We start from the raw sequence: 19,636 nt of genomic DNA, 5'->3' as shown, positions 1-19,636 counted from the left end.
AATGCAAGGTTGGTTTAGCATCTAAAAACTGATTTAATGTCCACATTAAAAATCAGGCAACAGGGGCTGGGACTGTGGCTCAGTGCTAGAGCACTTGCCTGTGATGCATGGAGCACTGGGTTCGATCCTCAGCACGACATAAATGTAAAATAGAGATATTGTGTCCACCTAAAACTAAAAAATAAATATTAAAAAAAAATTAAAAATCAGGCAATAGCTGGGCTTGGTGGCAGACAACTGTAATTCCAGTGACTTGGGAAGCCGGGGCAGGAAGGTAGCAAGTTCAAGGCCAGCCTCAGCAACTTAGTGAGACCCTCAGCAACTAAGCAATACCCTGTCTCAAAAAAAAGAAAAGACTGGGAATGTATCTCAGTGGCAAAGCACCCCTGGGTTCAATTCCCAGTATTGGAAAGAAAAAAAAAATCTTTAAAAATAAAACAGATCATTATTAAAAGATAATTTTAAAAAATATCATTTTAAACTCCTTGTTCATATTTTAAGCCAGAACCATAAAAAATTTAGATATAGTCCTGAAAATCACATTATCTTACAAATATTTCATTGCTATTATAGGATTACTCACGAAGTAATGGGTTAAGAATTCTCTTCAGTAGTTCTCCTTTAGGTGCACTGGCTATTACTTCAGTCAATCTGTGAAACAAAATTGACACAACTCTTACTGTCTTATATTAAAAAAAATTATAGCCTTGTTCACATTCACACTGCTTTCACCTCATCAATTGACCTAATCTTTATAATACTCTGCAATTAATAGAAATTAGTTCTCTTGTAAGTGAGGAAATGAGTTCATAAAAGTAGTTTATCCCAATCAGCAGCCTGGGAGTTGAATCGAGGTTTTTCTAAGAGAAATCAACTAAGACACACTCCTTATCATCAATTTGCCCACATGTGTCATGAAAGAGACATTTTTATATGTCAAATGTCCTTTGTAAATCATCATACTGTATCTTAATATCTAAAATGGCTTTACCTAATTAATTTAATAAAAACTCTTAAGGATCCTGGGGATCAGTGTGATCACCAGATTAGCATTATCTGAGAACTTGTTAGAAATGCAGATTCCTGAGCTTTACATGAGGAATAGCAAAATGGAGCAATCTATGTTATAACAAGTCTTTCAGGAGATTCTGATGCTTGCTACACTTTGAGGACCACTACCATAGACTATTTGTCAGCAAAAGCCTTCGAGCCAGAAAAGTACAACTATAATCACCTTATACTACCTTAGTTCCCTTTTTCCTAAGTAAAACAAATTTCTCTCTCTTTGCACTCTGCCCAGGATGTCCATCTGCCTTCTCACAAAACAAGAGTTGTCCCCACTCTTTACCAACAAATCATAAATATCTGAAGTAACCCAAAACTTAGTTTAAAAAGACATGTATTTGTAGTTCAAGTAGTCCAAATTTAGTTGTTATCCAAGTAAACAAAGTATTTTTTATCTGACAGTTTTTCATATGCTGAAATATAACTATTTTTATCTTTTAATACAATATGAAATGAGTTTAAAACAAAAGATGTTACCTTTCCAAAGTAAGCAAAGGTTCAGCAGCTCTAGCATGATCAACTGGATAGCGTTCACGAACAGCAAATTTAACATCATCTGCCTCATCAGTTCGAAACCTTAGAATATTTAAAATCAGGTACTCATAATCTGTAAGAACAATGTTCCCCTGCAATAGAGTAAAATATAATTTAATGCTTTTTCAAAATAGTCATGAAACTTCTTAAAAAGGATGTAGTCTCTTAACAATCTTATTGAGGTTACAAAAATGAAGTTATAAAACAAAATACACCAAAGTCACATCTAAACAATCCTCCTTGAACCTGCCCAGCAGACTGAAACAAGATAAACAAATTCTAAAGACCCAAGTTTGAAACAGTAAAGATATCTAGAGCAACATCAAATTCACTGTCTGACACTACTACAGAAGTACTAGCAGAAGCACAATCATTTATTAACACCTTGACAACTACTAGGGGACCTCATGTTTATATTTGCATGAGCCAGGACATAAGAACTGACTTATTAAGAAAAATATATATTTTAGAAGCCAAGCAAAGAGCTATTATACTTTCATCTACAATTCGTCTTTTAATAACAATAGTTATGTGGTCTAATGTAGCCTAATGAATTAACTCAATAAACCCAAAGCTACATGCTTAACGATGTTCACTGAAATTTATTTATAATAGAGGGGGAAAAAAAAGAAGAAATAGTCTACGTGTAAAAATCTGGGAAATTATTGTGTTGTGTTGTTTTGTTGGTGCTGAGGTTTAAACTTGGGGCCTTGTGCATGCAAGGCAAGCACTGTACCAACTGAGCTATATCCCCAGCCTCAGAAATTGCTAATTATGATAGATCAATTTAACAATAGTAAAATGTTATTACCTTATGAAGACTATGTTTAAAAAAAAACATTTTAATATTTAAATGTATATTTGAATGTGAAAAAAAAAAAGAAGTAGTAGTGAGACATGAGCTGGATGGGCTGGATATGTAGTTCAGTGACACAGTGACACTTGCCTAATATGTACAAGGTTCGGAATTCAGTCCCCAGCACCACAGAAAGGGGGAAAAAAAAAAAAGTCAGCAAAACACACAAAAAATTCTGTGGAAGGAGAAGGTATATGTAGACAAAATGAAATTATTTACTAAAGATTTACAATTAAAGACTTAATTTCAAAAAATGAAATTATAGCTGGGCATGGTGGCATAATCCCAGCAGCTTGGGAAGCTAAGGCAGGAGGATGGCAAATTCAAAGCCAGCCTCAGCAACTTAGTGAGATCCTGTCTCAAAATAAAAAATGAAAAAGGACTAGAGATGTGGCTCAGTAGTAGAGCACCCTTGGATACAACCCTCAGTCCCTATACCTTTGAAAAATCCATGAAATTATTAGGGCTAGGGACAGTGGTAGAGCACTTGCCTACTAGTATCCTAGCATGCATGAGGATCTGAGTTCAATACCTAGCACAGTCAAAAACAAAACCAAACAAACTAATGAAGTTTAGAATTAAAATTTAATGTTACTATATAACCTTTTTGGTAAAAAAGGGAGGACTTAATGAAGATAAAACTGCTCCCAAAATACAACCTTACAAACTTATTAGAGTGAAAATAAATTTAAATTTTAAACATTAATTTTAACTTAAAGAATATAAAATTAACTGGAGCCTGGGGGTAATGGCACATGCTTGTAATCCAAGTGGCTAGGGAGGCTGAGGTAGGAGGATTGCAAGTTCAAAGCCAGCCTCAGCAACTCAGCAAGGCCCTAAGCAACTCAGCAAGACTCTGTTTCTAAATAAAGTATAAAAAATGGGGGGCTGGGGTTGTGGTTCACTGGTAGAGCGCTTGCGTCACATGTGTGAGGCACTGGGTTCAATTCTCAGCACCACATATAAGTAAATGAATAAAATAAAGGTCCATCAACAACTAAAAAAAAAAAAAAATTTTTTTTAAATGGCTGGGGCTGGTAATAGTGGCACATGCCTGGAATCACAGCGATTTGGGAGGCTGAGATAGGAGGATCACGAGTTCAAAGCCAGCCTCAGCAACTCAGCAAGACCCTATCTCTAATAAAATATAAAAATAAAAAGGGCTGCAGATATGGCTTGGTAGTAAAGCATCCCTAGGTTCAATCCCTGGTATTAAAAAAAAAAAAAAAAAAGGATAAGGATGTTGCTCAGTGGTTAAGCACCCTGGGTTCAATCCTCAGTACCAAAAAAAAAAAAAAAAAAAAAAGTTAACTGGAAAAGGAAAGGGCTTATAAAGAAGTTCTGATAGTGTCTGGTTAAGATATGATATAAAGAATAAAAGGGCATAGAGCCTGCAACATAAAAGGTATTCAAAATTTGATTTCTTTGATCAAATTATACAGTTATCAGGAACATCTAAAGGATTCCAATAAGGAAGATTATGTCCCTGAAAGGGTTTTCCTTAATGCAAAGTTTCCTAAAAGTACTTCATAACATGGGTTTCCTTATCTTCTATTAAAAACAATTCTGTGATCAAGTAAGTTTGGGAAATTCTACTTAACACTTCCTTCTGTAAGAAATGTACCCATCACATTATCATATTAAAAGGACTAATAAGTACTAAAGTGAAAAAAATTTAATCTTACTTTATTCTCAGGGTTCCTCAAACTTTCATGCCTATTGAACCCATTTTTCTAGACACACCTATTATCTTACAGGATACAGTATCCAAGGAATATAGTTTGGGAAATACTGCGCTTGATTGTGATAATACTTAATAAGCCACTTTCTAATCTTATGTTTCCCAGAGTCTTTCCTATTGCTAACTTAATAAACCTACTTTTTCTTTTTGGTACTGTGAATTGAACCAGGGGTGCTTAACCACTGAGTCACCTCTAGCCCTTTTTATTTTTTATTTTGAGACAGGCTGTCACTAAGTTGCTGAGGCTAGCTTTAAACTTGGCAATCTTTCTGCTTCAGCCTCCCAAATTGCTGGGATTAAAGGCATGTGCCTCTGCATCTGGCCTAAATCTACTTTCTTAAATATGTGAGTAGCAATAAGCTTTCCTCAAAGTCTGACCAACTCTAGAAGCACCACATATCAAAACTTCAGGCATGCCAGGCATGGTGGCACACACCTCTAATACCAGCAACTCATGAGGCTGAGGCAGGAGGACTACAAGTTCAAGGCTGGCTTCAGCAATTTAGCAAGGCCCTAAACAATTTAAGAAGACCTTGTTTCAAAATAAAAGGGATGGCTGTGATGTCCCTCACCACACTACATCTTCAGTCCTTTAATTGTGTGTCGGGGGCCTCCATGAACAGGAGCTGAGCACAACTCTTAGCCTTGAGCGATGGAGGTGTAGAACTGGCTTCTGCTCACAGCGCAAAAGCAGATGGACCTCATCTTCACTTGGCAAGGAATTATACAGCTCTGGGAGTGAGCCTCACCACCCTGAAACCCATTGGGTGGAACTTTCTCAAGTGTCTTCCCCTCAATAAATAGGATGGTTTCAGGCGTGCTCTCTCTCTTTCTAATAGACCCTTAAGTTGGAGAGCCATCCCTGATTCCTGCAAGCAAAAGGTAAAAATAAATAAATAAATAAATAGAAAATAAAAAGGGATGGGAATGTAGCTCAATAGTTAAGTGTCCCTGGGTTCCATCCTTGGTACCAAAAAAAAGAAAAGAAAAGAAAAATTCCAGGCACACAATCTCAAAGATCAAATACTATTCCTTTTTTTTTTTTTAAAGTTGTAGATGGATACAATACTTTTATTTATTTTACTTGGTGCTGAGGATTAAACCAAGTGCTTCACACGTTAACAAGAAAGCACTCCACCACTGAGCTACAACCCCAGCTCTCAGGATCAATTCTTGAGCATCAACCAACATACCTCTCACAGATACCACAATGACTATGGAAAAATCCCAAGCACATTCTCTCATATATAAACCCTTAATATCTATTCCAAAATCATCACTAATTGGACCTTTGCAACCCAGACAGTATGCATCCTACTGCTCAGAGCCTTCAAATGGAAAGGCCCTAAATACAACTGGATATCCTGGAACAGAAAAACTATGAGAATGAAGAAACAATATTATGTACCAATGTTAATTTCTTAGTTGTGACAAATATTCTATAAGATATTAACATTCACAGAAGCTAGGTGAAAGGCTACAGGAACTTTTTGTGTTTACAACTTTTCTATAAGTAAAATTATTTAAATAAATAGATTCTTTTAGGGCAGTGGCAGAGCACTTGCCTAGTATGTGTGAGGCATTGGGTTTAATCCTTAGCATAACATGAAAATAAACAAAATAAAGGCATTCTGTCCATCTACAACTACAAAATCAATCAATCAATCAATTAATCAACCTACCTTAGATTACTATTATTAGTACTACTACTACTACTACCACTACCAATGACTACACAAATGCATACTATGGAAAAAATGTTTACATATAATTATTATGGGCATTTATGATGATTATATAATAGGTATTTTTTTGAAGGATAATTTAATTTTTTCATCATATAACCATCATAAAATGCTCATTTAAAGAGTTTTGTTGAATTAAGAGAAAGAGAATGCCAAGTATTAGCAAAGATATGGAGCTAACAAAACTCAACATATCAGTGAAAATAACATTGTGTAGAACATAATGAATACCTCAAATATCGAATAAAAGGCAGATCCCAAAATGAATATAGATTCTATTCCTTTACCCCATCCCTCAAATTTTACTTACCCTATCATAGAGTTCAATGATTAAATGATAAGCAGCTTCATCACTTCCAAATTGAAAATCTACAATTCTATCCACACCAAGCTGTTTTGCACTGACTAACCTCCGACTCTTCAAATGTTTTCGGCACTAGCAAAAAACAGGAAAAAAAGGCATTTATGAGGTAAAAGTAAATTTCTGTTTGGTACTGGTTCTTTTCATTACCATCAGGAATAATATTTAAATGGTAGTAAAACAGTGTAGTCATAATAAAACAAAAGTTTGTTGATGAAAAAGGAAAAAATTCAAGACAACTAACTGCTAATTCTGAAATTGCATTTTATATTCAAAATTTTAAAATAACAGACCTATAGCAAAATATGCTTTGCTCATTTATAGCACTGGCAAATAAATACTTTGATATGACTTCACTCAAAGACATAACTTTTTTTTTTTTGGTGCTGCATATCAAACTCAGGGCCTCTAACACTCTGAAGATACTCTACCACTGAGCTAGATTCCCAACCTCTTCATCTTTTTAAAGTCTTTTCCTATGCCAATCTGTTAAGTATCCAAATTTCTTTTTGTGTGCTTCACTGTTTTCCAATTTTTTCCCACTGATCTACTTTAAATATGAAATATGGATCATGAATTTATGGTACACTGGAAATTTAATCCCCCTACTTATATCCATTTACCTTCTATTCAACCTTTTGATTAATCTATTTCATATCCAAACATACTAATTCCTATTCTTTATCAAATGCCATTTCTTCTATCCCTAGCCATAAGGTTCTTTTTCTTATTGACAATTAAAATAAAATTAGCAAGATCCAGTCAAAAGAAAAGAAAGGAAGAAAAAGACAGACAAGGTTAAAATGAAAAGTCATCCTAGAAAGGATAGCAGTTTACACCATGGAAAGGTGAAATAGAGATTCTTGATCATGGTAAATACAAATAGTTATATATTACATTCATAAAGCTTGTTTTTTGGTTGGTTTTTTTTTTTTTGGTAGTCAATTTACCATTGAGTCACATCCTTGTCCTTTTTATTCTTCGAGACAGGATCTTGCTAAATTGTCTCAGTCTCCCAAATTGCTGGAATTATAGGTGGGCACAATTATGCCCAGCTCCAAAGCTTGTTTTCTTTCCCTACAACAGCATAGTGAAAACAATCTTCTCCTCACTGCCAAAGAAGTATAGTTGGCAACCACAAATATAAGAACCAGGAACAATCATTGTGATTTACCACATACTAGGCCTGACCCTGCCTATGCCAAACAGTTAACAGCTCTTTATTTATAAAGTGTTAAACACTGTCTGCTCCATTGGAGAAAATCTTTCAACACATTTAAATTGACAAACACACCAGAATCAGAATTCTAAGGAAGTTTTTTTTTCCTGGTCGTTTTAAGAGTGCCTGGCCCTTATGAATGTGGCCTGATTTGGAAATGTTCCCATGATCTACTGTCATCTCTTTAACCGTCCTGTTAACTCATCAGTAATACTGATAATATTCGTTCCTTATATTCCACTGTGTTGCTAAGTAACTTAAATAAAATACATATTTATCTATGTTAAAAAGTACTATATAAATTCAAAGAGTCAGCCAAAGGTGGCACATGCCTATAATCCCAGTATCCAAGCACCTTGGACTTGGAAGGCTGAGGCAGAAGGATCTCAAGTTTGAGGCCAGCCTGAGAATGTAGGGAGATGATATTTCAAAATGAAATAAAAAGGGTTGGGGATGTAGCTCAGAAGGACGCTCCAAACACCCATTTTGGGTTAATATTAAGTAAACTAAATGTCAATAGCTGGGCCTGCTGGTGCGTGTCTTTAATTCCAGAGACTTGGGAGACTGCGTCAGGAAAATTAAAAGTTATAGGCCAGCAACTCAGTGAAACCCTTTCTCAAAAATAAGATAAAAAAGGACTGAGGATGTAGCTGGCACTGGGGTTCCATCCCCAGTAACCCCCATAAATAAATAAATACATAAAATAAACTTTAATAATTTAATAACTTTGTGAAAGCTCTTATAAAATGGGAAACACCTAATCTTTAATCAAAAACAAATTCTAAGTTGCTGGGGGTAAAGTTCTTCTCTATAGTCTCTACTGAAATAATATAATGCCATAACAAATTTCTAAAGAACAGGGGAGAAGAATGAAATTAACACATATGCAACTCTAATACGTGTCAAGCATTGTGTTAGATACTTTACCTGTTACTTCAATTAATTCTCATCAATAACTCTGAGGGAGTTACTAACCACATTTTACACTTAAATAAACTAAGTTCTGAAAGGTTAAATAAGTTTTACAGGTTAAAAAACTATTTAGTGGCAAATTAATTCAAGTTTAGGTATATCTAACTAAAAAGTCAGTCTTCTATATATCACATGAATTTTTAATATATAGTTGTATCATGGGTAATACGTCAGGCATGGTTGTGTATGCCTGTAATCAATCCTATCTACTTGGTAAGCTTAGGCAGGAGAATCACAAGTTTCAGGTCAGTCTGGGCAATTTGGCAAGACCTTGTTCCAAAATAAAATAAAGAGTAAGGGTGTAACTTAGTGCTTGCATAGCATGTGTAACGGTTCAATCCATAATGCTCCGCATGTTCCCCCCACATACACAAAAAGGGTCACGTGCCCACAAACGTAAAAATCTCAATTTTAATACTAAAAACAAAAACAAAGAGAGAAGTGAAAAATAACAAGATTTAATGACTTGGTAACTTTTTTTTTAATTTTTAGTTGTAGATGGACATGACACCTTTGTTTATTTATTTTTATGTGGTGCTAGGGATCAAACCCAGTGCCTCACACATGCTAAGCGAGTGCTAGGTGAGTGCTCTACCACTAAGCCACAACCTCAGCACCTTGATAACATATTAATATCATTAAGTATTCTAGCAAAATACAGATCAGGAAGAGGGATACAGTCCACAAAGGTGAGCTCTAGGTGATAAGACTAGGGGGAAAAAAATGGGGAGGTGCTGATCACAGAAAGCCAACAATGTCAGGATACTGAGTATGAATTCAGAAATTAGAGCATAGTATCAGGTGAAATAACTAATGAAAATGTGTAGCATGCTACAGCGGTACACACCTGTAATCCCAGCAGTTTAGGAGGCTGAAACGGGAGAATGGCAAGTTCAGAGCCAGCCTCAGCAAGGCAAGGCACTAAGCAACTGAATGAGATCCTGTCTCTAAATAAAATACAAAATAGGGCTGGGGATGTGGCTCAGTAGTTGAGTGCCCCTGACTTCAATCTTAGTACCCTCCTAAAATAAGAAAATTACTGTTGTCTAAGAGAATTGTTTTGAAGGAGAGAAGAGGAGTACAGTTAAGGGGCTATACAATTGGTTGGGATAAAGACTGAACTGGAACTTGATTGTGGAAACAGAAAAAAGATAACAGGGAGAAGTCAATAAACACCTACTTTGTTCATCCCATTACCTATTAACTATTCCCTCTACCTTTATCTGTGTTTTATTCATAACAGCATAGAAAACCCAAACAGTTTAAAAACTCAATTGTTAGTTATCAAGTCCTTAAAATTTAGCTCCCAACATAACTTAAAATTTACCTTCATGGCAAAACTAGATGGCATCATATTCTTTGGCCATTCAAATTCTGTTGTGTGAATCCGTATGCCAGATTCAAGTAAAAGTGTTGCTTTAAAGTCTGGTCTATAGAAGAAAAAAAAGTCAAATTTTTAAGGGAATTTGCCAAAGTTTACTCTACAAAACAGATTTAAAATGTGGATAAGAAAATCAAATATCTCATAATTACCAAAGAGAAAACAAACCTATAAAATTTTCTTACTTTTGAAGACGAATAAGATATGTCTTATTATCCACATCATAAACATTGTTTACTCTCATTCCTAGCAAGCTGAAAAGACAAAAGAAACATGTAACAAAACACACTATTGTTTGAAACATAAAACTACACACAGTTTAATTAAAGCTGCAAAATAGGAACGCTTCAGCTTTATCAAAGTGGGAGTCCAGAAACCATTAAGGCATTCTGTCCGAAACTTAAAGCGTAACCACTTAAGCACAGAAGTGGTCTGTCAGCCCTGGGAACGCCATAAAATGCCTCGCGTCTTTGAAATAACTCACTCCTTTGGGGCGGGGGGTATAGTAAAATGTAACTAATTTATGACAAAAAGAGAAAAAAGACAAACGAGGCCCCTGGAAGTATGACAAAGGTCACTCAGATGAATAATATGAAACAAGACTGGAATCCAGGTCTCAGTCCACATCTGCCAATGCCAGCTGAAACAGCAAGGTTAGCTTTCTCTGGCGTGAGGGCTGTTGAGGAAACCAGGCCTCCAGTCTGGAAACCAAAAACAGAGGACCAACTGGCGTCTCGGTTATTCCAAACATTTGCTGCCAGACCAGGGTCGACATGGCGAGAGCGCCGCAATTGCGGGACAAAAACAGGGCGCAGAGGGCTGGAGAAGGGGTCCGCGGTCCCCGGGGCCTCCCGGGTGTCCTGAGGGCAGCAGCAAAGACGCCACGCGCAAGCCCACCCAGGCCTAACCAGGTCCACAGAACAGACTGGAAGGCAATAAGGGGACACATCAGGCTGGTCTTGTTTTCAACGTGGGGCCCCTGATCTGCTTCCTGCAGTTCTAGCAGGAGCCTAGCCACCTACAGGACCGTACCTAGCATTCAGCTCCGCCAATACGGCACGGAGGTCAATCGTGCTAAAGCGCGTCTTCATGGCGAGGCGTTGAGTGTCGCTACCGCAGTTTTCTCCGCTGCCAGCCTGACTCGACGCCGCTACTCTTCCGCGCAGGCGCACTTGAAGGAGACCTACGGTCGCCCTGAAGACCCAATATTCATTGAAGGGAACCCGTTTGCGTATTTGTCTGAAGAATTCAACTATTAAATTACAATCGACTCGCTTTTTGTTACACCAAAACAATTCTAAATAAATAGATACAAACTGTTCTCATAAATCTGCATCCCTTCCTCGAACATTTACGGGCCACTCTGGTTACCCTGTCCCCTCGTTTGGGAACTCAATCCAGCCTCCATAGTGACTCCTGCTGGTCATAACAATTTTTAAGGGGAATATCGGGAGAATTCCCCCCGGTAGACGATAGGGCTCAGTATAGAAGAGCAATGACCCTGGATTACCTAAACTATGTCGAATTTGTAAATGTAAGGAAGCCGAACTGTCTCATTCGTCCTAAGATTGTCTTCCACGATCGAGGAGAAGCCTGAAAGAGAAGTTACTATTTTCATGGGTACTGCTCTCCGAAAGAGCATTTTGCCTCATCCAACCCTGGTCTCGGTATCCCCGAGACTCGGTGTAGAATCTGGTATCCAACTGGGGCTTCATGAATTCTCGTTACCCTGAATAATGATGAAGTAAGATAAACCTAAAAATAAGATTTCTCACTTAGTGGGGGATGGAGGATGAAACAATGTGTGAAATCAATAGTCATGCAAAAAATATATATATATAAATAGGCAAGTTTTGGTTGTCTTAGGGTAAATTCATGGGAAGAAAGACCACTTTAATTGAGAACTCCAAAGACCTGGGTCTCACTATGTTGCCTAAGTTGAGCCGCAGTAGCTATTGACCACTGCAATCCCACAGTTGATCAGCACGGGAGTTTTTATTTGTTTATTTTGTTCCTGGTGATTGAACTTAACCACTGAACCACATCCCCAGCCCATTTGATTCCCCTCCCCCCCCACACAGGGTTTTCCTAAATTGTTCAGGGCCTCACTAAGTTGCTGAGGCTGGCTTTGAACTTGCAATCCTCCTGCTCCAGAGTCGCTGGGTTACAGGTGTTTCTGACTTGCGATGGTTCACCTCCTTAGGCAACCTGAGGGCCCCCAGCTTCTGGGCTGTCACCATGCATAGCGCACAACTCCTGGGGTCAAAAGATACCTCTGCCTTAGCCTCCAGGCATAGAGCAGAAAGCTCCTGGGCTGAGTTTGAGGGCCACACATCTGCGCAACTAGACTCCCTACCCGTAGAAAGCGACACTTAAGAAGAAAGGGCGTGGTATAGATTCAGAATAACCCAAGAATTATAGATGCAAAAGGGGCTACAGTACATATGGCACAACATAACTTTGTCATATGGCACAATATAACTTTGTCATATGGCACAGTAAACCAAACAGAATACTCACAATTTGTAATAAACCTTTGGAAGGTTTAAGAAAGATGAAGCCGAGATGATCCCAGTTCAAAGTGCCAAATTGAGAGGACTAAATGTACATAAAAGATACTAAGTTTACCAAGTTTGTTGGCCTGAAGTCCTTCCCAAACAAAAAGCTTTTTTCTTTGGGGAAAAAAAAAAAAGCGCCCTTGAAAGACTCCATGTTAAAAGAGACAACACTCATGTGCTTCTTTAAAAATAAAAACTGGGATTGGGATGTAGCTCAGTACCCCGCTGCCCACCCTCCCAAAATGAAGCACCTTATTACAAAACTCTCACCTTAGGACCCAAGACAGTAAGACAGATGTAAGATATCTAAGTTTTACATGGGAAAATTGACAATTGACAATTTACACAGGACATTGCTTATTGCTTCCATGTCTGTCAAGAAAAATTGGCATTAGAAGGTATGTGCAAGACTGTCTATAAGAGTAGATCAAGATAAATGTAAAGATCACAAGAAAACTTCATTATTTAGTACTGAATTGCATCGTTTCTATTTTTTATTCATTTCTCAGAAAATTATGAAGCAAGGATGCTTGAGGATTTGTGGGTAAATGAAAAGCTAACAGGAGATACGCATGTCATCTTCAAATTGTCAAAGTGAATAGTTACTTGACCCAACAAAAAGTTTGTAGGAAATTTTTAATAGACCAGTTATAGGCACCTAGAGCTGTGATTCTCACACTTAAGTGTTCATTCAAAAATTCCTGGTATCATACCCAGAGTTTCTGATTCCTTAACTTTGGCTCAGAGTATGTACATTTTCAACTGTGAAGATGAAAGGAACTTGTGACCTACAGGTATAAATACTATGAGTATTTATATGCTCTTGGAGATTCACTAACCTCTAGACAATCAAACAGAGACCACTGGGGTTTTTTCACAAAAAACAAGACATTTATTAGTCTCACTCAACTTAGGGAAATGTTCACTGCCTATTCTCAGATGTTTTCATAATTGAGGTGAGTTCCATAACATATAATTCACCATCTTACCCATTTTAAAATGTACAATTCAGAAACTATTGAAATATTCACAGTGTTGTTAAACTGCCTCCATTATCTAGATCCATAAAATTGAGGTGGATTTTTTTCCCCTGGGAAAAAAACAGAGAACACATATTGGAATTAACCAAAAGCAACAATTCATTACAGAAAGGACTGCAGATATTAGCATCATGAAAGCTGCCTAGAGCTTTGAGTCCCTATGTAGCCAACTGCAACCTAACTTAGTATGTGAACAAACTGAAAGTCTAAGAATATATTTTTATAACAAATAGCTGTCTCAGCCAGTCCTAGTAGCTGAGCTCCAGTCAGTTACCAGCTGCTAACTCATCAGACTATGTTCAAATAAGGAAAACACAGCTGTATCTGCACCTCACTTTCCTTTTCTGATGAATACTTCCTGCCCCCATCCCAGAGTTCTCTGAACCTCTTCTAGTTCCGAGTGCTGCATAATTCACGAATCATTCTTTGCTAAATTACTCCCTGATAAATTTAATTAGTCTAATGTTTTCTTTTAATAATTCTAGTATTAACAGTAAACAAATTTAGACTAAAGAACAAAAACAAAAAGTAAGGTTTTGAACAGTGTTTTTTTAAAAAAATCAGTGAAATCTGTACTCAAAAAGATAAATGAGTCGTAAACATTCCTATGAGTATTTATATGCTCTTGGCATGGGTGAGACCCTTTAAAAACAAAACACCAAAAAAAAAAAAAAAAAAAGGAAAAGGATCAATTAACAGATCTGAATACATAAAATTTTGAAGGAGGTGAATATCTTAGCTTGTTTTCCATTGCTATAAAAAAAATATCTGAGGGTAGATAATGTATAAAGAAAGCAAGTTTATTTAGCTTAAAGTTTTGGAGGTCGAAAGTCCAAGATCTGTTTGACTGTTGATGAGAGCCTTCTGTCTATATCATAACCTAGTAGATAGACTCAGCAGGAGCACATTGGAAAGGGAGAGGGCAGTCATATGGCAAGGAAACAACAGAGATTCAGGTCTTGTTCTTTTCATAACAATTTTCTTTCACTAAACTAACTGGGTCCTGCAATAACTATATTAGTCCCTTCCAAGACCAATGACCTCAACACTTCTACTAGGCACCACCTGTTAAAAGTACTACTACTTCAACATTGCCACACTGGAGGCACCAAACTTCCAGCTGATGACCATTTGGGGAGCACACTCAAAGCATACCCAAACCGCAGCATTCTGCAGTATGTGTCCAAAACATTCTATCCTAATACAGTTTCATTGTAGAGTACTTGACTAGTATGCACAACAACCTGCATTTGTTGATCCCTAGCAACACACAAAAAAAAAAAAAAGAAAGAAAGAAAGAAAGAAAGAAAAGAAAAGGAAGAATGAAAGAAAAGAGAAGAAATTTTAAAAAGAAAGATAATGCTGGGTATAGTGATGCACTCCTGTAATCCCAGCAGCTTGGAAGACTAAGGCAGGAGGATTGCAAGTTTGAAGTCAGCCTCAGCAATTTAGAGAGGCCCTGAGCAAGTTAGTGAGACACTATCTCAAAATAAAAAAATAAAATGGGCTGGGAATGTGGATCAGTGGTTAAGTGCCCCTGGGTTCCAATCCTAGTAACAAAAATAAAATAAAATCCACCATCACCACCACCACCAACAAAAAAACCATCAAAAATATTCCAATGTAAACACAATTTTAAGTTCAAAATAAAATCATGATCAACATATACATATACACACATAAAGGAATTGATGTAAAAATGTGTTTTTAAAAGATTTTTTTTTAAGTACAAGCATGTTAGAGAAGACAGTTACTAAAATGATTCCTTTCCTATCTTGCAGAGTTTTGTCTGGTACAGGTTAAGTTAGACTCCCTCTGTGAATTACTTTCCTATTGCTGCTATAATAACTGTAGAGGCTTAAGCAACACAAATCGATTAAGGAAGAGTTCTGGAGGACAGAGTACCAAATGGGTCAACAGAGCTATATTCCTTCTGTTGGTCTTTCCCAGCTTCTAAGGGCTGTTGATTCCTTAATTGGTGTCTCTGTCTGACTCCAACCTCTGCTTATAGGCCACATCCCTTTCTCTGAGTGACTCACCAGCCTTGCTCTCATAACAACCCTTGGGTTAAATGGGTCCCATATGTATAATCTTTTCATCTCAAATTCTTTAATTTAACCAAATCTGTAAAGTCCTTTTATTATGTAAGGTTAGTACATCACAAGTTCCAGTGTTGGTACACAGACATCTTTGGGAGGGTGGTCATTATGCTGCCTATCACACAAAGCTGAGAAATTCCCCCATGGGTCTTGAAACAGGTTGAGGTGGGTAAAAAGCTCAAGGTTCACAGTGGTAGCTATTTAAATGCAGTCCTTATATCCATAACTGTCAGTCTGGGCGGAATTCAGGAGTTGATTTAATGAAAAACCAATGACATACGCCAAAATTATTTTGCCTCCTATTTTGAGGATGGAGAGAGGATAAAGATATTTTTAAATAGTTTCTCCACTGTTTCTACTTAGTGAAAGCACATTCACTTGGAAGCAATTTTTAAAGTTTAGTTTCTTGTTGTGTGGTTTCTTTTCTTTCTTTCTTTCTTTTCTTTTTTTTTTTTTTTTTCAGTGCTAGGGACCTAATCCAGGGCCTTACATATAAGTAGGCACACTCTACTACTGGGCTACATCTCCGGCTTGCAAGCTCTTAAAAGATTGTCCAAAACATCCATAACAAGACTTTATGTGGCTGTGCAAGCAGACCCAGGAGGGACTGAGGAGAAGATTCTTCATTTAAGGAAGAGTTTTTCTCTTTCTTCCGTTGCTGGGGCCTGAACCCTGAACCCGGGCATAATTAGGAAGGCCCTTCATTACTATCATACCCACAACTCCCACAACTCCTAAGAATTCTTAAATGAATTTCTTCTATCTTGGTAGGTGGCCATTTTCTGCGTCAGACTGTGTGTAAACGAGCAGCCCCTGGTGGCTCCGAGGATAATAACAGATTTTTGCTGAGAAGTTCTGACGGTGCTCCAGTAGGGGTCAGCGATGAGGTAACTCCAGGGCTCTAAGAATGCCTAATTAGCCTGTGAGCTTTTAAGCCTAAAGGCACATAAAACTGGAGATAAACATAGAACAACAGGAAGAGGGAGGTAATACTAATTTTAAAAGAGTCCAGGAATATATGTTCAAACTGTATATATTAGTAAATTTCCGAATATTTGTGAACTTCGACGAGGCAAAACTTTTATTGACTTTGAAGACATTGCATCGGTGAAGTTCCCCAAATAATAGTAGTAGGAGGGTCCAAAAGAGACGGGGTCTCGCTATGTTGCCCAGGCTGGAGTGCAGTGGCTATTCACAGGCGCGATCCCACTACTGATCAGCACGGGAGTTTTGACCTGCTCCGTTTCCGACCTGGGCCGGTTCACCCCTCCTTAGGCAACCTGGTGGCCCCCCGCTCCCGGGAGGTCACCATATTGATGCCGAACTTAGTGCGGACACCCGATCGGCATAGCGCACTACAGCCCAGAACTCCTGGACTCAAGCGATCCTCCCACCTCAGCCTCCCGAGTAGCTGGGACTACAGGCGCGCGCCACCGCGCCCGGCGATCGGAACGGCGGCAGAAAGACACTAAAGGCTGAGGTGTGGTGACGTCATCGGAGGAGGGGCAAAACTGGGCGGTTCAGAGCTTGAACACGCCTCGCGCGAGGCGGTCCGGAGGCTGGGGCCATATTTCGTCACCCCGGCGGGGTTACAGTTCTGCTTTATAATACACTCTGCGAGGAATCCAAAGCGGACCTCTGTGGCGTGATCTCACTAAGTTTTGTTCCAAACACTGTTTGTATTTACCCGGAATCGGTCAGGTCAGTAAACCCTTAAGTGATCCTAATTGTATCCAGAAACGCAGTGAGAAAGTAAAGGAAGTGCTTAACGCCTGGTCCCCCGGCATTATCTTGAATACGTGTGGCATCTTTTGGAAGATGTCATTTTATTTATTTTTAAAAAAATTTTATTTTAAGAGGGAAACCATCTACCTAAATCTTCCATTTTCCACAATAAGCAAATTTAGGAGATGTTTGCGCTGTACAAAGGAGAATAAGCTATAGTAACTGAAGTTGGAGGTCCGCAAAAGGGTCGGAGGCCAGCTCAATCTGTATTATTGGAAGGAGGGAAACCTGGGGTTGTTACCTGCTTTCGCCTTCTCATGTTCGTTGTCCCTGTTGTTGAATTAAAAAACTAGTAACTGGGTAAGATTTGGGCGAAGAATTTCGATTTGACGGCTTGGAGGCATTTTGGAACAAGCTTAGGTTAAGGGATGGAGGGGAAGAAAGAAAAAAGAAAAAAATACAACCGGAGTAGTTCTGCTGCAGCAGAACTTTCATTTGTCCTCGTGGGCAGTCTTTCCTTTCCCCCTTTTTTTTTCCCCCTAAAAATGAGTCTGAACTTTCCTCTCCACCTCCGTCCTTGAGGTAGGTAACTTAAAGACCATCAGATAAAAACTTTCAACTCTTCTTTCAACTCCTTGCTACTCCCCTTCTCTAAATTTATCTTTACCGAGTCAGGGAATAACAACCCCCTGTTGTACCTTCTTAACTCAAACCCAGTTAGTTCAGAATTCTTATCTCTAGCTCTCTGTGTGTCTCTCTCAGAGATTCTGAGTCCTTTCACCTTAAAAAACAACCCTCCCATTTCCCCCTTTGACTCTGCCTCTTTCAAAATGGAATAAAGCGGGAGGGGCCAAAGTAATGAGGCATTCATTAAAGTACATTACAGGCATATATTAAAGTACATTGATTGAAAGCAAAAGGACACCACAATGTAAATAAACTGAAGTTAATGAGCCTCCCTTGAGAAATTAAGTGGGAATGTTGCAGAATGATAGTTTTCCCCAAAGTCTGTTTCAACCTTTTATTACCCTGATAAATTTATAGTTGGACACAGGAAGTTAGAGACCACATTTCCCAGTTGACCTTACAACCTAGTGTGGTTAAGTTCTCACCAGTGGAACAAGAATGAAGTGTTACAGGTGATCTGTAACTCTTGCTTAAAAATAAATCGTTGCCCTCCGTTTCTGCTCTTTTGAGGTTGGAGGTCCGCAAAAGTGTCGGAGGCCAGCTCAATCTGAATTATTGGAAGGAGGGAAACCTGGGGCTGTTGCCTGCTTTCGCCTTTTCATATTCGTTGTCCCTGCTCCAGCGCTAGGTGGCGCCAGTGCACACCCGCTGTAGCGCTCCAGCTTTAACCACGCAAACGAGGAAAAATATCTCACCCAGAGGATGCGAAAACTTACAGAGGAAAGAAACCAGGATGCGTGAATGAAATGGAGCTTAACAACCCTGCTAGTCAGAACCATTCCTATCTCTGGTCTGTTACAAGAGTAAAAAGTCTCTATTTCCTTTAAATCAATATATATTGGTGGGGCCTCTTTATTTTCACAGCATACTCATAACTTTTTCAGATAAATTCACAGAAGAAAACTTTAAAAAATATATTCTTAGTTGTAGATAGACATAATGCCTTTTATTTTATTAATTTATTTTTATGTGGTTTTGAAGATCAAACCTAGGGTCTCGCATGTGCTAGGCGAGTGCTATACCACTGAGCTACAACCCCAGCCAAGAAAATTCTTCATAGCTAGAACTTCTAAAGGACAAGAACCAAAAGAGCTGCAGCATCTACAGGGCATCCTAATGGCTGGATCATCTTTAACCGTCTGCAAGATTAAAAAAAAAAAAAAAAAGCCCTGTATTTTCCTACATTCTCTATATTTGTACCCATTTTATTATTTTGTAAATGAAAATTTTCTTCCTTTCTCAGTTGTCCCTGTATTTTCAGTGGCAGTAAATCTCGTCTTATGAATCGATAAATCTTTTGTTTTATGATAGTTTAGGTTGAACCACCATCAATTACATTAACCCCCACTTCACCATTGCTTTATGAATTAGTGACAGACATATTCAGTGCTAAGTCAATTATGCCTGAGCTCCAATCAGTTGTTTACATTTTTAAATTTGAGTTTTAGATTTTTATTTTGTATGGTTGTTTTATTTTAAAAGAGACAAGTGTCTTGATATGTTGCCCAGACTAACCCCAAACTTCTGGACTGAAGCCGCCCTCCTACTGTAGCCTTCCGTGAGGCTGAGGCTACAAATCGGTGTCACAGCGCCAGCGGGGGCAACAGTTGTTGTAACTTTTTAACACTGCAGAAAACAAGGCAATGTCGATCT

At 38.2% G+C, this 19,636-nt stretch overlaps 1 protein-coding gene and 1 long non-coding RNA gene across 3 annotated transcripts in view; one reads left to right on the top strand and one right to left on the bottom strand.

The window, feature by feature from the left end:
* Nemf (nuclear export mediator factor) overlaps nucleotides 1-11,066 on the bottom strand; it is a 52,693-nt gene extending 41,627 nt beyond the window's left edge. The window contains exons 1-6 of the mRNA XM_005331734.4: nucleotides 10,907-11,066; nucleotides 10,060-10,128; nucleotides 9,821-9,923; nucleotides 6,252-6,377; nucleotides 1,543-1,691; nucleotides 584-651 (exon numbers count right to left, since the gene is read on the bottom strand). Of these exons, the coding sequence (XP_005331791.1) occupies nucleotides 584-651; nucleotides 1,543-1,691; nucleotides 6,252-6,377; nucleotides 9,821-9,923; nucleotides 10,060-10,128; nucleotides 10,907-10,965 (574 nt within the window). The 5' untranslated portion in view covers nucleotides 10,966-11,066. The remainder of the gene's footprint in view (nucleotides 1-583; nucleotides 652-1,542; nucleotides 1,692-6,251; nucleotides 6,378-9,820; nucleotides 9,924-10,059; nucleotides 10,129-10,906) is intronic.
* A 5,573-nt stretch (nucleotides 11,067-16,639) lies between these two features.
* LOC120886773 (uncharacterized) lies at nucleotides 16,640-19,222 on the top strand. Of its 2 annotated transcripts, XR_013439013.1 has the most exons (3): nucleotides 17,115-17,272; nucleotides 18,494-18,773; nucleotides 18,965-19,222. It is a non-coding gene; the product is annotated as an uncharacterized LOC120886773 (long non-coding RNA). The 2 variants fall into 2 exon arrangements; XR_005729874.2 differs by lacking the exon at nucleotides 18,965-19,222 and having other exon boundaries at nucleotides 16,640-17,272; nucleotides 18,494-18,815.
* Nucleotides 19,223-19,636: the final 414 nt, after the last annotated feature.

Source organism: Ictidomys tridecemlineatus, chromosome 5 (genome assembly GCF_052094955.1).
Source record: "Ictidomys tridecemlineatus isolate mIctTri1 chromosome 5, mIctTri1.hap1, whole genome shotgun sequence".
NCBI classification, from domain to species: domain Eukaryota; kingdom Metazoa; phylum Chordata; class Mammalia; order Rodentia; family Sciuridae; genus Ictidomys; species Ictidomys tridecemlineatus.
This window is presented reverse-complemented; position numbering and strand designations above follow the sequence as displayed.